General features: G+C 42.6%; 1 protein-coding gene across 4 annotated transcripts in view; it reads right to left on the minus strand.

Annotated features, from left to right (window-relative positions):
* Positions 1-447: 447 nt before the first annotated feature.
* The window catches only part of DGKI (diacylglycerol kinase iota), a 438324-nt gene continuing 414569 nt past the window's right edge, over positions 448-24202 (minus strand). For all 4 annotated transcript variants that reach the window (XM_053553914.1, XM_053553913.1, XM_053553912.1 and 1 more), the window contains 5 exons: positions 22297-22334; positions 18598-18718; positions 8095-8131; positions 6370-6469; positions 448-2163 (listed from right to left, as the gene is read on the minus strand). In XM_053553914.1, coding sequence (XP_053409889.1) covers positions 2047-2163; positions 6370-6469; positions 8095-8131; positions 18598-18718; positions 22297-22334 — 413 coding nt within the window. In that variant the 3' untranslated portion in view covers positions 448-2046. The remainder of the gene's footprint in view (positions 2164-6369; positions 6470-8094; positions 8132-18597; positions 18719-22296; positions 22335-24202) is intronic.

A 24202-nucleotide genomic window follows, 5' to 3' on the forward strand; every position in this document is an offset into this window, starting at 1 on the left:
AATTCTCCCGGAACATCATTTTTCCAGTTTCTGGAAACAATCTACTACAGCCCCTACTTGCCTCACTGTAAAAGCCAAAAGCTAGTTCCATTTCTGAGACTGATACATGGAAATAGATTGCTCACAATAAACCCCTTCTCCCACAGATGAAAATAATGCCAGCAATTTTATTTTCAAATAACTGTGGAGAGACTTTGGAAATAAAACCCGCGTCCACTGAAAGACGGTTCCCGTGTAACAAAGTATACCATAGCTGTACTTTTAAAATGGTGATATGTGGCCAAAATGTGATTCAGATAAGCAAAATGTCACCACTATACCTTCAAATTCAGTGTGGAGAAGCAGTCATGTATGGTCACATGCAGAAACACTAGAAAGTCACTTTGCTATGTCCAAGAAGAAAATAGAAATAAGCTCGGGAGACATCAGATTCAGCCAAAATCAAAACCCTTAGACACCCACTTTTATTTTTTGCTTATACTCAAGTCAAACAGATATTTGAACAAAAAAATTAGAAGACTTTTGTCTTCTGATATTTTGGTTATCACAGAGTCCCTAAGGTAGTTACCAGTAAGTACCATCTAGTCTGTGGCAGAACTAAATGTTGCAATTCCAGGAGCAGACAGATATTTCTGGCTAGATTCCCACAGTGGTTTGTACTAAGAACTTTTTGATAGGGGAATATAAAGTAAGGCAAACAATATATTAGACTACTTCACACATGAAAAATCAGATTATCAGGTAAGACCCTGGAACCTGACAAATAACGGGCAAAGCCTCCGTCAGAAAGATCCAAAGATCCCAGAATTCTGGCAGTGAAACTTATTCAACAAGGCTCTGTCCCTGGGTCAAAGCTCACTTGGAGTAATGAAAACCAAACCTCTAGAAGACAAAATTAAGACCCCTCTCACTACTGTATCCAAGAGTCTAAAGTTATTAGCCTCTGTGCAATATTCCAACCACTGTCTTCTTGTGTTAAGTGACATATGCTGACATATGTTGCTATTTTGCTCTTGCTATTTTTTTTTTCAACTCAATTAGGCTGCTTTCTATTATCACTGAAAGAAGTTTAAAAGTAAACATTAGAGTGCTCTGTTTCCTGTAACCACAATTCCCACATACGATTTTCTGCTCTGCAATTTAAACAGCACTTAAAATTGAGTGGTTCTGAGAACTAGCCGCGGGCCTCTGCGCAATCCTGTGCTCATCTCTTCTGCAGCAAAAGGCAAAGATGGCCACACGTAGGCAGTACGGAGCTGTTCAGACAGCCCAAGCTGAACCAGTCCTGCAAGGCTGTGGACCACAGCCCAGCAGCCCGGGCCAACCCCTGGGGGACCTCTCTGAGGTACCTCCACGCACGGACAACTCCCCTGCCACCTCATCATACCTCAGAGACACAACACACAAGTTGACATTATCCATGTGGCACTTCCCAGCTCCTGTATAATGAAATGGAGGGTGGGGGTGGAGACATGCAAAGAGTCACTACATGGTCTTGATATTTTTCGTCTTGGAGATGGAAATGGTTTTACAGTTAGATTTCTGCAGGACCTCCAGGGGGGATTTAGAAGACCTTCAGATAATCTTCTGGTCTTCAGAGAGACCAGAAGATTATAAAGAGAAGAAATAATATATTTTTTAAGTTGATGGGTTACAGTAGAATTGTGTGGTACAAGAGAAAAATGAACGCATGGGGGGAGAAGGGAGCAGTGCCATTAATACGAACATCCTTTAAATCTTTAAAATAAATTATACAGGTGAACACAGAAGTTCATGCTACTTGCTGGAAGCAATAAGGATCGAACTTTGTGGAACTCCTACTGTATTCCACAAATCTCCAGGTATTCTGCCTCTTTCTCAATGGGCTGTCATGTTCTGTTGAACATCATGGTAGCCCTTAAAAACTGGTGGCACAGTCTCAGATAGATTCTTGCAGGAGAGAGACAGATATATGGATTCCATCAGCTTCTTCCAGGGGAGCTGCCCGATCGCCGGGAGGGCTTAGGTGATACGCTTGCTCACATTCTCTCTGTCTGTCTACCAGGGTCAAACAGCAGTTTCCAGGTCCTCATGGCCAATGATCTTATAGTTCTGACGGCTTTCTAGATAAGCAGCCAAATCTGGGTCCCCAGCTTGCTGTGCTCTGTCTTGAGGTGTCTTACCCTGTAGGTAAATAATGAAAAGGAAAGAGACACAAACATATGGTGAGAGATTAAAAAAAAAAAAAAAATGACAGCAACAGAACTACCCAAGGTTACCTGCTAATAAGAATCCTTCCACTGAGGTTTTAGAATTCACAGGACACTTTGAAATTTATTATCTTATGTACCCATTATATCGAACACATGAGATTGGGAAATTAAAGAGAAGCAGTTTATCACTTTTGGCAGGTAGGGTTTACATCTAAGGGGAAACACAAGTTCACAGAGTCTGAGTGTGGCTTACTGAGTTTGACAAACAGACCTTTTCTGGAAGGGGAAATAGAAATCATTAAATGAAAAAATAGAGCAGCTGAAGTTTGATCTCTAGTTTAGGACTTCCCTGTTATACTAAAGTCTGGGGATCCACAAGCAGAAACTGCAAGGAAAAGATAATCAGAAACAATCTGAAAGGTTTTCTTTGCTGCTTTCAAAGTCTTCGATCTTCATCTCTCCAAATAAGTGAGTTAATTTCTGAATACAAAAGTGATGGGATGCATCCTAATCATTTGTACCCTCCTATGAATCTGAGAAAAAAAAAAAATCTTGGGAGAGTTAAAAAACACAAGGAGGAAAATAAACATTACCAATCGATCCACTGAACGAAGATATCCACTGTTGATCTTCCACTCAATAACCATTTTTGTTTTTTTCTGTATGTCTATACATTATAATTTTCACAAAAATAAAACCACATTTTGGATCTTTCTTCCTGGCATTTGCTTAGTGAACAGTAACTGAGCCACAAGGCTGTGGAGGCTGTTGGCTCTTCATCAGATTGCCTAGAGGACCAAGCCCACTTCACGAAGACATTTTGAACATAAAGTTCCAGAGAAACAAAAGTTGTTTCCAGAGGATAAGGGAATTTCAGTGCATGTAAGGGGTGGGTAGCTGATGTCCTCCTGTCTAGACCCACCACGACTCTCACAGGGATGGGGCAGCAGACGCCATATGTCAGCAGACTGTGGCTTCACTTTCCAAGAAGCGGCACTGACTTCGGTCACCCCAGCCATCACTTGGTTTAATCTCATTCAGCTCTCTTTGGACTAGTCATCTAATAAATAAACTGAGCTTTTCTTTGGGGAATCAGTATTTATTGACTTGTACTAATTGCCACCAAGAAAGCAGGCTTTGCCATGAAAAAAACCCTAAATTTTGCTTGAACTTAACAACATCTCATATAATTTGTTTTCATTTTTATTTTATTTATTTATTATAATTATTATTATTATTATTTTGCAGTTTTTGGCCAGGGCCGGGTTTGAACCCACCACTTCCAGTATATGGGGCTGGCACCCTACTCCTTTGAGCCACAGGCACTGCTCCCATATAATTTTTATGTCATTAATTCTTCTACATCACCATTTTCAATGATCATATAATTTGTTACAGCCTACTATGATGCTGTTTGTACATCTGTGTAGACACACACTTGTACATACATTTGATATAATGACTAGAAGTCAGCAGTAGAAGGAGGGGAAGCATCCATTCTTCTGAATGCTTGCAGGTATTAAAATTCCTGATTTTTGTTCAGTGATACAGCCTTGTCTATTAAAAAAGTTATATTAAGTTCCAAGGAAAGGGTAGAGGTGTCATCATTGTACCAAGGAAATAGCTCCATGTGCAAATGCACACACGTTTTACAAAAACCATCAAACACTTCTCAGCCTCCATCTCAGGAATCAGCAGATGCTGCTGACCTCAATTCTACCTGCTCTCAGCAGCCTGCCAGGGCATCTGGGGTCGAGGATAAAAGGGAACTAATAAGGGCTCTAGACACCGTCTAAAATTTTACTTTTTTAGTGAGGTTTTACAATTTAAACACTAGCTTAAAGCTCCTATAATCATTTTTTATCCAACTTGTCCATAGCCTTAGTAAACTATCTTGCCTGTCCTTCAGTACTAACAAGGTTGGAAATCTCAACTTCCAAATATTCAGAGAGGTAGCCGAGATGGGCCTTTGAGTTGGCTTCTAAGGAATTGATCTCTAATAGGAGAAATTTGGGGGGCTCAGGATACTGCTTCTTTCCAAACATTTCCAGGAGAAAATTCATTTTTTCGTAAGTATCATATTAAACTTTAACCTGGCATCAAGCCACTGAATGGTAAAGTGAAAAGAGTGAAGCACAGCTATATGACTTCATATGGTATGATTTCTAGAACGTAAAGCTGAGTGAAAACTTCGGTTATACAACAGAATGTATATGGCACGACTTTGCCTCTTTTTATGAGGAGAGAGATCATGAAATGTTTCATGGTATTTAGTTCAGCGATTTTTGGGTTTGCTTTTTTTGGTGGATGTTTTTCTACATTACTAGTTTTCTATGTGAAGATGGACTATATTTATGATCATAAAAATCTTGAAGTTATCCTCATTTTGGTACAAGCACACATACAGGCAACCCAAAACAAGAAGAAACCTCAAAGAACATTCTGGCTTTTGTCTGGTCAACAGGCAGGTGTCCTGATACGGCATGAGTGGCCCCCACAAAGCAAACCTTACCTCACAGGCTGGCCCCACCAATCCTGTTTAGGAAGTATATGTTTCTCGGTCGGGTTAAACAGCAAAACACCTGAGCACCAATATCATCTGGGAAGAACGTCACAGCTGAAGTACTATATTACCCGATGAGTTAGCCAGCAGGTAATGGACATGCTAGAAACCAGGACATGCCTAGGCAGGAACTGAGTCAGCTGGGGACAGTCACCTGCCAGAGAGCAAGGGTGCTGGCGGGTGGCCCTGGAAGTCTGAGAAAGCCCCAGGGCAAACTGCCCTGCACGCAGGCATATTCTCATCACTTAGCATATCTAATGGAGCTTAAGCCATCAGTCAGGCTTCTGAGTCATTTACCTCTGTTTCATGGCTATATTTGTTAGCCCAAAACCTAGTTTCCTCAGTACTTGATTTATGAAGACCTCACCTGTATATATTAATGTTCCTCTCTGCAACGCTCCCTGGTTAAGTAGTTGGCCCTTTCTTGGCATCTACCCTGGGTGCTTAAAACTCTCAGAGCTTATCAGGATCCTGTACAAGGCTGATCTTCCACATAAACGCTTCTCTTTCCCTCCTCTTTTCCTCTTTGACTCCCTCTAACTGGAGGTCATCTCCAGCAAGCTACAATTCCTTTGTCCATTTTTCAACACCGTCTCTCTGGTGCTGTCTGTTAACTGAAACAACTCCAGGTGCAGCCCCATCCACCTTCCGGCTGTGGCCTCGCCTCTGCCGCTTGGCATGTTCTGGTCACGGTCTGCATACATGCCACACTATCAGCTTCTGACCTCACAGCCCTCTTATTAAGAGAGCCACACACTTGAAATCCATGTGTGCGTAACTCTTGCTACAGAGAAACCAGCCACATTTCAATCCACAAAGCTGCACGTGTTACTGTGCGGCAACACGGCAGATTATCCAAGCCCCATGTGAAAACTGACTTTTCTGCAGCTGTCACGTGTCATCCTGGGGACAGGAGGGTTCTCATTTCACCAATGAGAGCAGTGGAGTCACTGACGGAACCAATACTGGACTGGAGAGTTAAAGAGAATTTGGATTTGGACTCAGCTACTGGTCCAAGGCCATATTTAACTTTCTTTTGGTTTTAGTTCCTGCACCTATCAATGACTATAATTCCCATTCTATCTCATTTCTGAGGTTAGTTTTTAGGGAATAATAGAAGAAAACAAATAGAAAGAAATAAAAAAAATTGAAAAAAAGAAAAGAACTACATTGAGATTATAACCATCTCAACTCCAGGACTCACCATCTGGGAGCCAATAGGTGATCACTTTGGAACTCACATATGGGGTGACATAAATGGGAGATTTTAAAGAAGAAATCCAAAGGGCCACCCAGTAGTCAGGCCAAGGTCTTTGAGAGTGGTCCTGACCCCTCAGCTCCCCTGACTGCTCGTGTTCAGCAGAACAGCCTGAGTCCCAGGGCCAGAGTGTTGAGAGGTTTCTGAAGTCCCCAGGCAAGCACGCACCAGCCCTTTGTACATATACATTTAAACTGCAGTTTCTCTAAATGAAGCACTCTATTTTTTCCTCCTTTATCCAAAGCCCCAGGCACTTTCATAAGCGCAGAACGGGTGCTGTGCCATTGGCACGGTGGAAGGCTGCAGGCCCACCACCTCGCCCAGGGGAGGATGCTTGCCCTGCCGCAGCCAGTTACCTTAGAGTCCGTCTTTCTCAGAGATGCTCCCGCGTCCACCAGAAGCTGGCACACAGCCCGGTTCCGCTGGCAGGCGGCCTTGTGCAGTGCAGTCTCCCCCCTAAATCAGAATGAAATGGGAACCACCCATCAAGGGGCTAGAAGGCAGGAGGGTGTAAGGGGACAAACTCGCCTAACCACTGATATGGGAGCTTCTGAGCTTCCTTCTGCACGGGCCGCTGGGACTAGGCTCAGGGTTCATTTGGGGGTGGGGGGGAGCAAAGGGGCAGCTAGAAACTCCTCGAGTATCATCAGAGATTCTTAGACTGTAATATCTGACTCCAAGCTCTTTTCTAATAATGTTGGTTCACCAGATGTAGTGAACTCAGGAATTCTTTTTTTTTTTTAACTACTAATATTTGATTCAGTGGCCCTCTGGAGTTGAGTGATGGTGTGGCTGTATCTGAACACAATACACATGGTTCTCATGCCTCTATTTGGGCAGAGTGTGAAGGGCGCCAGGTGAAGCAGGCAGGGAACAGCATGGCCCCTCAGACACGTCACCTGGAGCTTGGGAGACACTGCTTGGCCGTCAGAGGAACATTCCCTGGGAACTCAACTTCAGAGAACCAGGATAACACCCACGCTGGGTCCTGCTGAATGGCAGGCGGGAGGAGGGGAGGGAGGGTGTCTGAGAGGCACAGCCAGATCCTGGGAGAGCAGGAGCCCCAAGGCCTGCCCCAGTGGGCAGCAGGCCTGAGGCCAGCCGCTCAGGGTGGGAAGAGGCTAAGGGGAAGGGGCCACTTCCCCGCCTTTCACAGGCAGTACGGGGAGGGAGATATTCCCATTCTGAGCCCCAAAGCGGCTCAATGCCAAAGCGATCATGAAAAATCAGGTGCAGCCCTTGAGAAGGCACCTGGGTGAGGGCAGCCCTTCCACTCCTGCCAACTGGAGATGTGTTGGTATGTGCACCTGCCCTGCGAAGGCACAGGTGGGAGGCTTCCTCTGAGCCGCTCCCCACCCATCCCCACTCTATTCCACTCTTCCCTCCTCCTCCTGCTCCGACCCACTTAGCCACTCACCACCTCATTCCTCTCCACCCCATCACCTTCGAAACCTCTCTGAGGTTCTCTAGTGGTTCCCGGGAAGCATTCAGGGCTAGGAGTCAGCCTCTCTTGGTTCTCATTTGGGGAGTCGTAGCTACTTGGCTGCCCCAGGATTAAGAAGGTTGTAAAGAAATACGATCCCTTTAGAGTGTAGGCACCTTCCCAGAGCTAATGACTTTCTCACCCTGGGTTCCTCCCCTGAACCGCAGAGCACAGAAAATGATCAGAATCAAAGTGCCCTGGTTCTCCAGGGGGGCCCATGATTCACCCCATTCCAGACTATAGAGAAGTGTCATTTCCTGAATAGGATGCCTGAAAGCAGCAGTGTCCATTTATTTTTCCCCATACAACCCCGTTGAGAAAGAATAAATGTGATGGATACGTAACAGGGTCAATGGATTGATTTAGAGTTCTCAGCAGTGGAAGGTGCACCAGTGCAGAAGTTAGGAAGGTCTAGATGATCTGCGTTGTGTGATTTTTGATTGAGAATATTAGCCCTACCTACTTATAAATAGAGTTGAAAGTAGACTTTTAATCAAGAAGTTAAAATCACCAATAATAGTCCCTATAGACCACCTTCTTCTCCTAGCTCTGGTCTGAAGAAAATAATCTAAATGATGTAAAGAAGGGCAATACTCACGTTTCACTGTCTGCCATATCCAATAACTCGGAAGGTCCTAAGGAAAAGAAAGTGAGACATGCATGGAAAATAAGCTCAAACTAACTGTTAACAGAAAAATTTACAGCCATAGAACTAAAATGCCTCGGAAAGCTGATTAGAAACTATGTTTGGTGATAGGAGTAAGACAAAAAGAAGAATATTACTAAAAGAAGAATAAAAGAACCCCTCTGTCCCCCCTGCACCAACCTCCCGATCTCCATGAGCCCTATGGACACAATGGTAGATACAAAAGCATGATGCGGTCTCTGCTGTCAAGAAGCTTTCAATAAAGTTGAAGAAATAAAATAAACTGAAATAGATTAACTGAAAAATGATTATATGGCTAAGTAAAAAGAAAGGGGCCAATCAGGTGGGCTTTAAGAACCAGGACTGTTCCGTCTCTCGCAGGTTGTTTGGGAAGGGGCCAGACACGGTGTAGTTAATATTAAAGCCAGAAGACTCCATATATAACATCTAGTTCAGTTTCCTTATTTTAAAATTTCTTTTTTTTTTTCTTTTTTCTTGCTGGGTTTGAACCCGCCACCTCTGGCATATAGGACTGGCACCCTACTCCTTGAGCCACAGGAGTAACTGTTATACACACTCATCAAATAGCTACAGATGCAGCATTAGGGGATGAAATGTTCTGTGAGTTTTTCCTTTTAATGTGCTTTACTGGTTCACTCGCCCTTCTACCTCCCCACCGCTGCTTCCTTCCCTGCAATCCCTCACCCGATCCAGCCTGTAGGAATCAGCTGAGACACTTTTCTTTTTCATTAAGCCGTCTACGACTCCATTCCAAATACTGTATTAGACATTCTGCCTACATAATACTTTGCTTTATGTACTGATACTGTTTCCTATAGTTGGGTGGATAACATCATTTACCATTCAAATTGGGGCCATCTCAAGCAAGTGGGGATAGATGATCATGTTTCAAAACATGAGACTCGTCAAACCAATTTAACATCACTTGCTTGTTTGTCTTCTTCCATGACTAGTGAGCCCCCTAACGTTGTGGCCTATGCTTTGTTCACGGCTGCCATTTCTTGGTGCCTAGCAGAGAGCCTGGCGCCATGCAGAAGCTTAAATATTGCTTGAATGGAAGAATACATATGCTAGGAAGTGTCAGACATGGTTTTGGATATTGAAGATTTTTGTCATATTTTATTGGTATTGGTAATAATTTTCAATGATTGCTTATTGAAAATTAACTTATTGTGCAGAAGAAGAAAGGAAGAGAGGCTATGACTTTCTAACCATGCAAGTTATTGGCCAAGGAGAAGAGGACTGACATGTTTGGGCACTTCAGAATCTCCTCCTCCTCCTCTAAGAGCGAACCCACCCTGCCCTCCTCTCTGTGAGCCTGCCCTGGCATTGTCTCCCCTGTCTTTCCTATTCATCCCGTTTGACCAATAGACTTTCAACAGGCCTCTGCCTGGGACATAATTAACATGCAGAAACAAACTGTTAGTAAGAAAGATAAAAAATAAAGTCTTGCGTCATCTAGATTTTCAGGTTTCCAGTGTTTCTTATATACAGTGTACTCCCAAGTCTTTAAATGTCAAAGTTCACAGTCTGTCACCTGGAACCACCCTTCCTCAGGTTCCATTTTTTCCGAAAAGATAAACAGGTAACTGGACAACTAGCCATCTATTTCTGAGTCTTTTCCAGGTCTAAAAGCTTGAACTTCATGCTCTCCCTATGCAGAATAGACTTCTTTGTCTGACCACGCTCTTAAATCTCACATGCTCTTTAAAACCCAGTCTATGACAAGATCCTCTAAAAGGATGATCCTTGATGGAAGAAATCTATCCCTTCTCTGAGCTCCTATAACACTTATTTGATACAAGGACTAGTACATAGACTAAAAAGAAAAAAAAATTCATTCATTTGGTTTTACTCTTGAACTATGTATTTGCTTTCAAATGTATGCCTTCTCTTCTTAAATCATTTTAAATTCCTTGAGTATAAGAAAACTTCATTATTTTTCTATTACTCTAGTACCTGCCATTCATTAAGGATTCAACAAAGATTTAACTCATCCCTATGATCCTAAAAAAACATGAATAATAATCCCTTTCCATCTACCCTCACCACCATATACACCCAAAGAAGTACAAAGTAATATAGTCCTGTAATCAGGTGTGAGGTTTCTGGAGCTGTCTCTCCTCTGTTCCCTTCCTAGACTTGGGCAAGTTCATTTAATCTCTGAGCCCCTTGGTTGTGCCATAGGTAAATCCAATTCGTAATATTTCTCTTAGAGGGTAATTGTGAGGTTTATGAGTCATACATGTAATGTGCCCTGCTATGAGTTTAGATAGAATTATGTGTCCTATACTCTGGCATAACACAAGTCACACGAAGTCAAGAAGTCAGACATTAGTGAAGGGCCATGATGTAAAAGGGTCACGTCACTCCACTTACTTTTGAAGCCACTTGTTGACATAAATTACACGTCCTGAGTACCAAGCACTCTAGGCTTATTTAACTGCTGACAAGGACTTTCCCCCAATATCAGCTGCAAAGGCTTGCTATACCCATCGCCCTCTGTAAGAGCGCCTATCACCTTCAGGGAACATTCTAAGCCATTCATTTTGAAAAGAATTCCATGAGCCAGAGCAGCAGAGCTTCATAGCAGTTCTGTCCTCCTTGGTGCTGCTAATTACACAAATATTTAGGCAACAGAGGTCTTGTTTATTTTTCTCCTTTATTCAACACTGTCATTCAGTGTTTTTAGAGCTGTGCCAATACCAACACAGGAGGTCCTTAGTCTCTCCTGGCCACCACCCTCCAAACTGGGATCCTGAAGCATTTTAATTGGGCTAGAATAACAATAGTCTGACAATACAAAAGTAGTGACAAGAAAAACCCAGGACCTTGTTGCTCACAATTTTTGACCAGAATCTCCACAAATGCAGCCACCCCAGGACTATTTCAGAGCTGAGTCAGGGATTGCCCACCACCATGGCTGACCACCCTCCCTCCTGCCCTTTAATCTTCCCCAGCTGGCAGAGGTGAGAGGAAGAAGAGCTAATGCTAAAACAAGAAACTTTTGTTCTCAATTAATATCTAAAGAAACTCCAATTAAAGGTTTTCTAAGTTGGTGCTGAAATAATCAGTTTAATTAACCCCAATTTTCCTTCTCCTCCCATCAACACAGATAATCCCCATTAGCAGAACATTTTGAACACTGGCCAGGAAGAGGGGAGGGCGGATGCCAGCTGATCGCAGAGCAGATTGGGGAGCCATTTTTAATTGCACAGGTGCATTTTCCAATCATGTTTTTAGCCTGCTTTAATGTAACTGTGCTTGCACAGTGCTAGCAAGGAAGGGGTTGCAGAGGGAGAAACAGGAAGTGCAGAAGCCAGGAGAGGCCGAGACAAGGCCGTAATGGTCTCCCTCCTTATCTGGATCTGTTCGGACCAGTGGAAAGGTGAGCTGTGCCAGTATACCCTGTTACTTAATAGTGCCCTGTCTTGTTGAGTAGCACTGGTGTAAGATTTGGGGTAGGGAAGACGAGAGACAAGAAACCAACAAAGACCACACAAATTCTCTTGAAAGAAAAATATATATATTTTAAAAATAGCACCTATGATTTTTTTAAAGTTCAATTTGAATTTTACTTAAAAAAGGAAAGAAGAGAAAAGGAGAGAAATAAGAGAAAAAAAGAGAATTGATTTCTGTCAATATCTAGGAACAGGCAATATCTGGCCTTGGGGCTTATTTTAAATACACACAAATATGTAGATATTCTGATTGAGGATGTACTAAGTCATCTCCCCCCAGGAACCTGAAGGAATATCATTAAATTGTCAGCAGAGAGCTCACTGCCACTCCCTGAATGGAAAAAGAAATCTCAGGTCTTTGTCCCTCCCAGGGTTTGCTAAAATGTTCACACTTCCTCTCTCAGCTGACCAGCACCAGAAAAGAAAACTGTAGAATTCCTACCTATGGGATATGAGTGCAAATTTCTCCATGACATTTCCAGATGAACACAACTGTTGCTCTTCCAGAACTCATCCTAGTTGTCCCCTGGGCCCCGCTCATGATCTTCACATGGAGCTGCCCTGCACTGTGGTCGGCTCATTTCCCTGGCTGGTGTTGGGAGCAGGAGGGCGCAGGCCAATTCTTACAGACCTGTGAGTTTGGGCAAGTAACCTAACAGGACCATGAGTTTTCACCACCTGTCAAGCGGAGATAAGAGCTTCAGGTGTGGGGCTGTTGTGAGGATTAAAAGGGCTAATGTGTTTACATGGATGGAGCTGGAACATATTCTTCTCAGTAAAGTGTCTCAAGAATGGAAGAAAAAATACCCAATGTATTCACCCCTACTATGAAACTAACTTAGGACCTTCATATGAAAGCTATAACCAAGTTACAACCTAAGAACAGGGGGAAGGGAGAAAGCGTGGGGAGGGAGGGGGGAGGTGGGTAGAGGGATGAGGGACGGGGATTGAAAAGATCACACCTGTGGTGCATCTTACAAGGGCACATGAGAGGCTTGGCAAATGTGGAATGTAAATGTCTTGGCAAAGTAACTAAGAAAATGCCAGGAAGGCTATGTCAACTAATGAGATGAAAATGTGTCAAATATTCTATGAACCAAGTATATGGTGCCCCCTGATCATATTGATGTACACAGCTATGATTTAATAAAAAAAAAAAAAGACATTTAGAATAGAGGTTAGCAGTCAATGATTATTACTCTAACATTTTTTTCTGAAAAGTTCCTGGGACAGAATTGAAATGTTGGAATGAATGAATGAATGAATTAAAGTCATTTTAAAAAATCATTTAGACTCCAGCCATTGTCTTTTTTTTTTTTTTTTAACAGAAAAAGATCCATATTTGAAACACGGATCTGAAAGACTGGAAATGGTTTAAAAAATTAAGCTCTGGGGTGGCACCCGTAGCTCAGTGGGTAGGGCGTAGCCATGTACACTGAGGCTGGCAGGTTTGAACTCGACCCAGGCAGGGTGTTGTGGGGGGCCCCTGTAGTCCCAGCTACTTGGGAGGCTTAGGCAAGAGTATCAAGTAAGCCTAAGAGGTTGAGTTTGTTGTGAGCTGTGATGACGCCAGAGCTCCCTACCCAGGGCGACAGCTTGAGACTCTGTCTCAAAAAAAAGAAAAAAAAATTAAACTCTGTGCAGGGGACAAATCCATCAGTATTCACATGAAGCCTAGGAAATGTGACAGGAGGCAACTTTACAAATCATTCAAAATGAGGAAGTGAACACGGTGAACACCGTGGTGAGCAGTTGAGCTTTCCAAATTCCACTTTGCTGCTCCTAGGTCCTTCCACTGGATACACCCTAGCTCTTGCTGCTGTGACTTTGCCATCAGCATTGCATTTGTGTTTTATACGATGTGTCCTTTGTAACATGCGTCCTTTAATTTGCTTCCCACACCCATGTGTCCAAATCCCTTTTGCTATTCCTCCCACCTCCCATGGCCTCTCTCTCAGGACCTCATTTCCCATTAGTTTCCCTGGCGCTGCCAGCAGACCATTCCAAATCCTCCGCTGCCACAGCACAAAAGCCGCACAGATGTGGGGAGAGCTGGCACTGGGAATGCTAACAGCACTGTCATCTGTCCCAGCAGGACTGTGGTTCCTTCTCTCTGAGACCAGAGGCAGAAAAGAAGGGGGGTTAAAAAAAAAAAAAAAAAGAAAAGAAAAGAATGACTGAAGGCAGAAAAAGAGGGAAGACAAAATAACCCATTGAAATCAAAAAGGAAATGCCTGAGTGAGATTTCTATCAGGAAAAACAGTAGGAGGCCTTGGGGTAGGCAAGGGGGAGAATAAAAACAAAAGAGCCAAATGTGCAGGGTGGTAAAGACTCAAAACAACACACGGGTCCTTGGGAGGGTAACTCAGGGGGAGGGAGTGGGGAAATATGGTTGAAAGGAGTTGAAAAAGGGGGACCACAGAAGGGAATCTCAGCTGGAATCTCCTCTGTCCTCAGTCTCTGCCCGTCTCTGCGGAATTGTTCACTTTCTTCCTTTTCCTTGCGTCTCTTTTCAATCCTCTACATGCTCAAATTCCAGTTTTTCATAAGGAAAGCAGCGTGCTGTATGTATGGGAGGAGAAGTCCAAAGGAAGAAGATGACAACGCAGGATGAGAGAAACCCAGGCCTCCCGGGGAGTTCAGAACACACCACAGGTCTCATGTCACCAGGTCCCCAGCCTGCTTTTAAAAGAGCCCTTGGAGGAGAAATCAATGGCTGGTCGGTATGTCTGGAAGAACAACTGATCATCGCTCAGGACTCCGGTCCAGGAGGTGTCCACGCTCCTCACCATAAATAGCCAATGTGAAAAGGGCAAAGTGGAAGGGAAAGGGCCCCGACGAGGAAGGGCACAGTCTGCAAAGAAAGAACAGCTGGGGAGCCACCGACAGCATCCACGGTGGATCCTCAGAACTGTTACTATTAAAAGTATCTTCACTGTCACAGGTTGTTGAACAATTTCTCAGATATATATTATATGAAGCCACAGGATGGATTTAAACCAAATTGTAAAAATAGATAAGGAATTAATCAAAACTTGAAGAGATTTATAGCATTCAATGATTAGGAGGGATGTCTTTCTTGATCTTTTGCATAGTGCACAAATTTTCTTTATTTTTTCATTTACATAAATTTGAACTTTTCTTTCTTTTTTTTTACTACTGCAAATCTGATGCTCATTTACAAACACAATGCCATAATCTAGTATACATCCTCAAAACCCATCCTCACTGAGGCCTCCTAGAAAAGGCTGTTTATTTTCCCTTTCAGGCCAGAGGAATTCCAGAGTTATCATCATAACTATGTTAGGAGTTAGGAGAGACTAATTCAGTCAACGGGGATCAAATTAGCAAGGTGATTAAAGTGTAGAGAAAGGATAATATTTTCTGTGTACTTGTCTCTGCTTCAAGACCACTATAATTTAAAAAATATATATACAGGGTTCTGCAAAGATAGTTTCCAATTCCAAAGTGCAAAGGTTAATATAAACTAAATCAGCAACTAAAGATATTAAAAACAACCAAACAGTTCAATTGAAGTACTTGGCTTTTCCAGAACAAGGTGAATTATGCTCTCACAGAAAATTTGACATCAGTATCCTTGAATAAATGGAAATGATTATCAAATTGATACAAACTAATTTCAAAAAAAATCAATTACATTTGAGTTTCTATTATTCAGCGACAGCAGTAAAGTGTTAAAAATTGCCAATCAAAAATGCAGTGATCCTTGGACTAAAGATCATAATACAATTTTATTTTCAAACAGAAGAGATGGATTGTACTTAGTGGACAATCTCCACTGTTCTTCTCCCAGATACCTACTGGCCAATTAGAGACCCTGGTGAGGCAGGGAGGAGATAGGATACGTCTTCAGACCTTAGGAACTGTTTGCCTGGGATAACTGTTTGTTAGGATAATCACTGTAAATCTTCATTTTTTTCTCTCATGAGCATAAACATTATACCAATTAATTTATAAAATCTAACCAAAACATTGGGAAAATACCCCCTTCCCAGAAAGAATACATTCCTTTGTGTGCTCCAGTTCTGGCATAGTGGTACTATATGACTCAGCCTTTGCAAGAGAGTGCAGATTGACGAGAAACTACTCATTTGTATCATTCTGGTCAAATCTCTCAACGACTAAAGTGCCAGTTGCTTTCAATGCCACGCAAAGTATTATCATGTGTATACCCATCTGCATTTGGGATTAGAACAGCAGTTCCCAACCTGGGGGTCACGACCCCTTTGTAACAGTGAAAATAAATCATGGCATTAGGAAGGTTGAAAACCACTGGATTAGAAATTCCAAGTGCTATGACCTCTGGTTAAATGTGATTTTAAAGTCTCTATTGGAGGAAAGAGAAAACCCAGGGAAAGTGAAAAGCCACAGTCGTAGAGTAAGATAACCCCATTCCATACCATTCATGTCCATGAGGGAGATTCAGCTAAGTAGGGTGTTTCGTTTTAGTATATAGGCATATTGCAGAAACTTTACAGGATCTATGTATGCTCAAAAAAAAAAAAAGTTTTTGCCTTGTATTTTTATTTGTTAAATCTGGATCTTAGCTTAGAATCCAAACCAATGAAAAGCAGAATAGCAGAGCTCTCAGGGATTTCAGGAGAGTTAGAACTTTAGGACATTGCGAGGATAGGATCCTCATTTTAAATTAAAGAGAATGGAAAGTTAGGGAATATGGTAGATTAAATATGGACACAAATTAACACAGCTCATTCCCTCAACTGATGAAGTCTATTTCCTCACCCTTAGAGCCTGGGAGGGCCCTGCGATTTATTTTAGCCAACAGAAGGCAAGTGGAGATGGTGTGGAACTTCCCGGACTAGCTCAGCACATCCGCCAGCTTCTATTCTCACCTCCAGGAACCCCAGGACCATAATGCTTGGGATAAAAGATCAGGTATGGAGAAAAGCTCAGGTGCCCTGGCCTTTGAGTTGAGAGTCTCAAACACATGAGAGCCCATCTTCAACACAGCCTCGTGGAAACAGGAGCTGACTGCAGACTTGTAAGTGAGACCAAGAGAGACAGTGAATATAGAGAGGGGCCCAGAACTGGATGCAGGGGGAGAAGGCTGTTTCTTTAGGAAAGGTAAAGAGAGGGAGAGGTTGGCCTGGGTTGCATTATACTCAGATGGATGGCAGTTGTCTCCCCTAACTCCAGAGAGAGTAGATAGCCTCCAATGGCTTTAGGTATGTGGGTAAACTTTCAGTCTCATTGAGTGAGGGGTAAACTAGACAGAAAGAACTGGGAATGTTCAAGAGACCGCAGTAGGATCAGCACTTTAAACCCTTGCTGAAGTAAAATGTGCATGCATATCCAGGGCTCGTCTGAACCTCGTGCAGTCGGAATCCTGAGATATTTCCTTATTAAGGGAAAAACAGCATAGATGCACAGTGGCTTATTCATTATCCACGGTGCTAGACGTCATCATGGGGAACAGAATAAACCTATGCGTGTGTGTGTTTAGGAGGCAAGCTGAAATTATGTTACCACTGCTTCTAAGTCTTGCCCGAAGAGGAAAGTTTTTCACTATGGAGGGTAGGGTAGTCAGAGGAATGAGAACTGGAGGTGCAAGCCCCAGACTCAGCATCGAAATTATATCTCACTTACTTAGGTTTCCCAGAGCAGACAGGCTTGGGATTATCCATCCCAGCCTATCAGGGGGAAAGACGTCATCTGATCATGACCATCCTCTTTTGTGAGCTTTCCTTTTCTTAAACCACTCTTTTCACCATAATCTAGGCCCAGGGTTCAAGCAAACTCTTCACAGTGAAAAGATATTGAAGACAAAGCAAGGGCGGTTGAATGTGATTGAGAGTCCAATACCTATGTCATACGGTCCTTGTGAAGATTAAACATAGGATGTGTTTAGTATAAGCATTTGACAAATAATATATTTTGATAAATGGTAGCAGGTCATCTGTATGTGGCTTTACCATAGGACTTAAAACATCTGCCTGTATCTATTTTAAATTTATTTGTGCACATGATCATATTTTTTCTTTAGCCTGCAATTGCTTGAAAATAGTGACTGTATTTTATTTGTGTGCATTTTATGACAATCTATAACTGGTAGTCTCTGTTAAACATTCCATAAATACTTGCCAAATGGGTAAAGAAAGGAAGGGTGTAAGATATTTGATAAATTGTATAAAAGGAGAAGCAAAAAATATATGACTATTCGCTAATATACTCCCTGTCTATAGCCTGAATTGGGGTGCAAAAAGAGTAGGCCACATGCTCACTGTCAGGGCTCAAGGAAAATCTCCCAGAATCTCTGTGTACCCACGTCCAGTGGAGTTGGCCTTGTCCACGTCTCACTTACAAACAGCGAAGCCAGGCAGATTTCTCCCTGTATTCCTGTTCTTTATTCCTAGAAACACTATGAGAAACGGAATGTAATTGTCCATACTTGGTATTCATCCTGTGTTTATGCTTCTTAAAGGGCTTTTAGAGGATGATGCTACAACATGTAATAGCAAATTAGAAACTCGGGTAGGAAGCAGTCTGGGAGGTATGACCAGTGACCAGTCACAGGGGATACAAAAAAAAAAAAAAAAAGAAAGTAGAAAGATGGAAAAAATTATGCTCATTAACCCCCAGAAGGATGAACTATAAATCTAGATTAGGTAGTTGATCTCAACCAGTTAAATTACCAAAAAAAAGCTTTTGCAAAGGAAAGTGTGTTATACCAGGTTGCATTTGTTTAGTCCTTTATTATTTAAACAGCCAAAAACATAGCCTACAAAGTGTTCACTATAAAAATTAGCTCTATTTGTTGCTGAGTTGCGTGTTCACGTCTGTTACCACTGGTGGCTCCAATAAGCAGGGAAGTCAGCTGAAAGTTGGACAGTGTTTCTGCCACCCCGAAGACATCTTAGATGAAAGGCAACTTAGAAAATGGACTCTATTTCATGAATAAGTGATCCTTGATAAGTTCATCGTGCTTACTCACCGTGGTCAAGGATATATTTCACAATCTCCCCATTGCCGGTTTTAGCTGCGTAGTGAAGGAGTGAACAGTGATCTGGTCCCTGAATTAGCAGACTGCCTCCATTTTTATAGCTTTCTATTAGCTGCAAGAGAGACATATGAAAATAAGCTCAGGCAGAATGCAGAACAAGGATAACAGCTCACCGGTAATGAAATAAGAGTAATGTAGCAAACCACACATGTTTCCAACCTCAGAAGACACAGAGGAAAGGTAAAAAGAAAGATGGCCAGCGTCTCTCCTGACTCCGGAGAGGGACTGTGGGTATTGAACAGCCTAAGGAAACTAAATCATGCTGAATTACTTTTTCTTTTCTTTACTGAGCACAAGTCTCTGTCGCAAGGGAAGGAGAGCTGGAGTCGAGAACAAAAGCTTCCCTGTGCTGGGGTGAGTGAAAGAATAACTATGACTCTAAGCGGGAGTAGCCTGGTGTCTGGGAGCTAGGACCTTTGCTTGCATCCTTTAGTGTTTCCTCAGCCTCTAATGAACCTAATTCCCAAATATCAGGCTGCTGCTCCCTCTCCCGTGGGAGATCGCTGCACCCAGCGTACGCTCACGTGCACACACATCTATAGATCCCTCTCCCCCCGGATCTGCAGCCCAGCCTGCAAGCCTTCTGTTCATCACCCGACACCTCCCTAACAAGGCTAGGGATGATGAGCTGAAGAATGAGAACCAAGAGGATTCAAAGAATGAAATAGTTTCTAGGTGAGAAAAGACTGGGAAAAACACAGAATTTTGCAGCCTGAGAATACGGTGGCTAAAGGAGGACATGAATTATCATACATTATATAAAGTGTGAATGAGTCTCTCTTCTCCACACTGTGCTATGTCAGGGCAAAATGAGCTTCTGCGGAGCGTCGAAAAGGTAGTTTTCAGGCAAATAAGAATCAAATAACCCAGCGGGCAATAAGCAGAAAGACCTCATTCTATCTCAAGAAGTTAGAGGGAGGGCGCACATTATACATAATCAGCTCATACAATGAAAGGGGGAAACTCAAAGCATGAATTATAGTGTTACATACCACTGTAGGAAGACTATAGTTAGAACTAATATATAGTTTCAAAAAGGTGGAAGGAGGAAATTAAATGTTCCCAACATTTCTAAGCTTGAGATAAATGCTTGAGATGGGGAATATGCTAATTACCCTGACCTGATCACTAAAAGGACTGTCTGTATCGAAATATCACTATGTTCCCCACAAATATGTAGAATTATTATTTGTCAGTTAAAAAACCAAATTAAAAAGGAGAGTCAACTCAAAATCCGTGCTTTCGGGTGGTGCCTGTGGCTCAAGGAGTAGGACGCCGGTCCCATATGCCGGAGGTGGTGGGTTCAAACCCAGGCCCGGCCAAAAAAAAAAAAATCCATGCTTTCATTCAAATACATTCAGGTGCCAGATGCCAGGGAGACAAAGATGAGTATGATTCAGCCCCTGGCCTCAAAGCCCTCCCAGTCCTCGGGGAGGATGGATGTGGACATAAAGGAGTATACAGAAAGGAACAGTAATGCCACCAGGTTCTCAGAGGGGCACTGGGGGAACGTAAAGCAGAGGACAGAAAAGGAGCCACAGAGGACCTCTCAGGATATAGATCAGGAGAAGTAGCAGAATGCACAGGACTTCACCCCTGAACTGGGAGGCAAGAAGACAGGAAGAAGCTGCTCACAACTTGCACAAAGTCAAAGAGAATCCTGTTTGGGTCAATCGCTTTGCCTCTCCATAATAATCCCTCTTCGTGGGCAGATCCACAGAGGATATCGGCATACACCCAGGTGTATGCAGTCAGCCTCAGCTGCCTTCATCCTCCCTTGCTGTGCTGCTTTTAGACACCGTAAGCACTAAGGTAGCCCCAGGTACCCTGTCAGCCCAGCTGTCCAGGAGCTACTCCTGCAGCCTTCCCCGAGTGGGGGCGGGGGCTCCTGGGAGCTTCTCTTCTCCAGCCCCGCCTCCTCCATCACACACGCAGCTCGTTTAATATTTATATATATCTGCTTTCTACACAGAAGAAAGAAGTGAAAGAAGATGGAGAAGAGAAAGAGGGGAAAGTAAGAAAATAATACGAGAGAGAAAAGACTTAAGCCTCTATATTTTGTCTGTCAGTAATAAGGTGTTATTAAGTCATGTCTTAGTCATTCAGGAAATGATAATAACAGAGACTCTAATAAGACAGTAATTCTAATAATCTTTTTGTATGTATCCCTCCCCAAAAGGTGTGATAATATGCTCAGGAATCTGGGAAATAGTTGCCTAAACTAAAAGCATATAGAAAATAAAATGAGACGGTTTCAAATGGACAGTGCTTTACAAAATTTTCTGGCTTAGAAGCTCTCTGGGGGCGGGGATCAGTCTCAATGTCTGCATTTCCCACAAGACCTAACATAGGAGCTTACAGGGAGTACAGAATGGATGGTGTTAGTTTAATTCACTGGTGGGAAATGGCACTGAACTCACTGGGGTATGTAGAAAGCGCTTCCCTTTGCTGGGTAAGAACTCCTGGCGGCCCTGTGATCTGCACAGTGACACAGCCACTATTTCCAGAATTATGTATCTACAGGTGACAGTTAATCAAGATGTTTGCAACTTTCCCGCCATTTGTTTTCTTCTAGCAACCTGTTAAAAATATAATACAAGTGCTCCTTTGTTTATCCAATAAATGAGCTTTAAAAGGGGGGAGAGGGAGGATATTACTTCTCAGCTGTCTTTTAAGGATTTTGGCACCAGACTCCACGGGCTGAGGAGTGAGGTGGATCATGGCCCTTAAGTGGCCGCCATTGTTACAGGGCAAATTAATGCCAGTGGGGGTCCTGCAGGGATGTCTGGAAATATAGAACCAAACACGGTTTTAGAATGCTCATAGATTGTTTCCTTAAGAACAAATATTTGTATTTCCACCATGTTTACCTGTTTTAAAAAAATATATTAACACTATAATAATATGAATAAAATAGCTAACATTTTAGAGCCCCTTCTACATAATAGGAACAGTCTCAATAGCTTCACCTGTATTATTACATTCACTCTTAATAAAAAAATCAAATACAGAGGTAATATTATCCTACTTGACAAACGAAGAAACTGAGGCACAGAGAGTATTAAACAATTGCACAAAATCACACATAGAGTGAACACCAGAGCCAAGATCTGAGTTCACCAGGAAATATTAGCACAAATTAAAGTGTTCAAAGTAGATGAGACAGAGGAATTCCTTTTGATTAAGTGTGCTCCTCCAAGTATACAACTATAAAAAATGCATTCTTGGAAGTTGCTGTCCAGGTAATTCTTACAGATGCAATCACTTTAATGCCCTCTGAAAAATGTAAAAAGAAATCTTTAAATTCTTCAAATGTCACCTTTAGAGAGCAGGAACTCGGGGTCCTGTGTGCACTGCGTCCGAGGGGCATGCAGTCCATTTAACTAATATAGGCAAATACCATGATTCTCTTGTACCCTCCTTTTGCTGTTATGAAATGCAGAGCTTCTGTGAAGACTTCCCTCTCCTTCTCTGCTCAGTTCTCAAAAGAGCATCCTTCCTCGTCTACTCTACCAGTGCAGGTGGGGGTGGGCATCAATGATATATGAGAACATGAAAATGTGGTGAGAGAATGATGCTGATACAATGGTCTTAAAGAATCACCGACATTTTGGTAGAAGGATATCTTACCTTCATAAGATCACCAGCTATTACTGCCTGCAAAATTGCTGTGAAAGACAAAAGAGACATGTCCCATTAGTAGAAGACCCCTCTCATTAAAATGTTACAAAAGGTTGGATTGGAGAACTAATCTACATTTGGGGGAAAAACCAGGGAAGGAGAAAAAGTTGGTCAAGCAGACTAAGGTCCCCTTTCCAGCCCTTCCCTGCCCAGGTACCCATCCCATACATCTTTCTAGAGCCTGTGTGTCCCCCACCAGCCCTGGCACAGCAAAGATAAGGTGAAATTTGAAGTCACACAGATTGGGTTCAAATCTTAGCTCTGATCCTTAAAAGCTGTGGAACACTGGGTAAATCATTTAACTCCTCTGAACCATATTTGTCAAAGAGCACATTTAACCCTTGTAGGAGGGTTAAAGGGAGCCATGAAGTCCTCTGAATGTTCCTGACCCAGCCACTGATGTAGAGGGGGCGCCTAATCACGATGACAGCTGCTTTCTTCTTTCTAGTTCCTTCTACTTCGCTGTTCAGGGGTTTAAAAATTACCGGTACTTTTGTTTGTGTGTTCTGTAATGATAAACATATGCCTGCTGCCACAAATAGAAAGAGTAAAGAGGAAAGAAATATATTTGTAATTATATTCCAGAGAACATAATCATGTGTTTGGTGTCTGATTCTTTGGAGACTCTTATGGAAAGAAAGCTAAAGAAAACAGATTAAATTAATATGTACCATTACGGGAAAAAATGAAAGTGTCTATGGCTCGTGCATGCCATGGAGGTTGTGGAAGAATGAGAAAATATGACTGATAAAGGGCAATTAGAATATAGGAGTGGCCAGTGGTAATCATGGTTCCTAAAGGCAACTATTGGCATCAAGTTGGAAATGGTCCTTTTAGAAAAATACCTTGATTTTGAAGCTACTAAAAAATGGATTATTTTAAGGCTTTAAAGTCACAAGGTTTTAGAAGAAAAATAATTTAACTGTATTTTGCAAAGTAACATTTTATTCTTATTGGAATAGTCTTTCATAGAGAGTGAGACGGAAGTGGAGTATAGTGCACCAAAGTCCCTGGAGGTCACTGAACAAAACCCTCACAGCTTTCATGTTGAGCATTTACGATGCGCCATAAGCAGGTTCCGCTCTCTCGTGGGACCCGGGCTGACTGCCTTCGTTTAGACCAAAGCAGAAGCCATGCAAATGTACAGAAATGAGGAGGGCTTCTTAGGCTTGGGAGGAAGAAGGAGGCAGGAGTGAAGAATGCAGAACAATAGAGAAGAGGAGAGAGAGAGAGAGGAAAGTGACGAGCTGTTGGTGACACGCTCTTTCCATCCCCGGTGCGTCCTAGCACCATGCTTTGCACATGGTCAGCACACACCCATTAGCTGCTGACCTGCCTGAGAAGACAGCGAAGGCACAAAAAGCGAGAAAAGAAGACAGACAAAAATGACAGGGAATTAGTAAACGGTGTGTGTCGAAAGAGCCTACTAGAACACCCTGGCTCGCATGAACTTTGCAGTGAGAGTCAGCGTGAAGTGACTCTCTGGGGCACAGAGCCACCGAGGCCAGTGAGCACCGTAACTGCTGCCCCATGTCTGGACCTGGCCCCTGTCCAGGGCCTTGGTGAGCTCTCTGAGCAACCAGCTCTGCTAGGCCCCCAGGGCCTGGAGACGGGAAATCCCAAGGTCAGGTTTACAGTGTGTCAAACAGCCTGTGGACAGAAGTCTAATTCTAAAATCTGCAATTTACTGGAAACTTACATTTAGAAAGTTATTCAATCTTTTTGGACAAATGATTTCATTTTCAAGGGAAGTTAACATCTATACTACTCACCTCTTTGTAGTGAGGATAAAAATTTAAAAAGCACTTTTTAGATAAGTTTTATAAACAGAAGCAGTTTTCAATATTTTCATGAC

Source organism: Nycticebus coucang, chromosome 11 (assembly GCF_027406575.1).
Source record: "Nycticebus coucang isolate mNycCou1 chromosome 11, mNycCou1.pri, whole genome shotgun sequence".
Classification (NCBI taxonomy): Eukaryota; Metazoa; Chordata; class Mammalia; order Primates; family Lorisidae; genus Nycticebus; species Nycticebus coucang.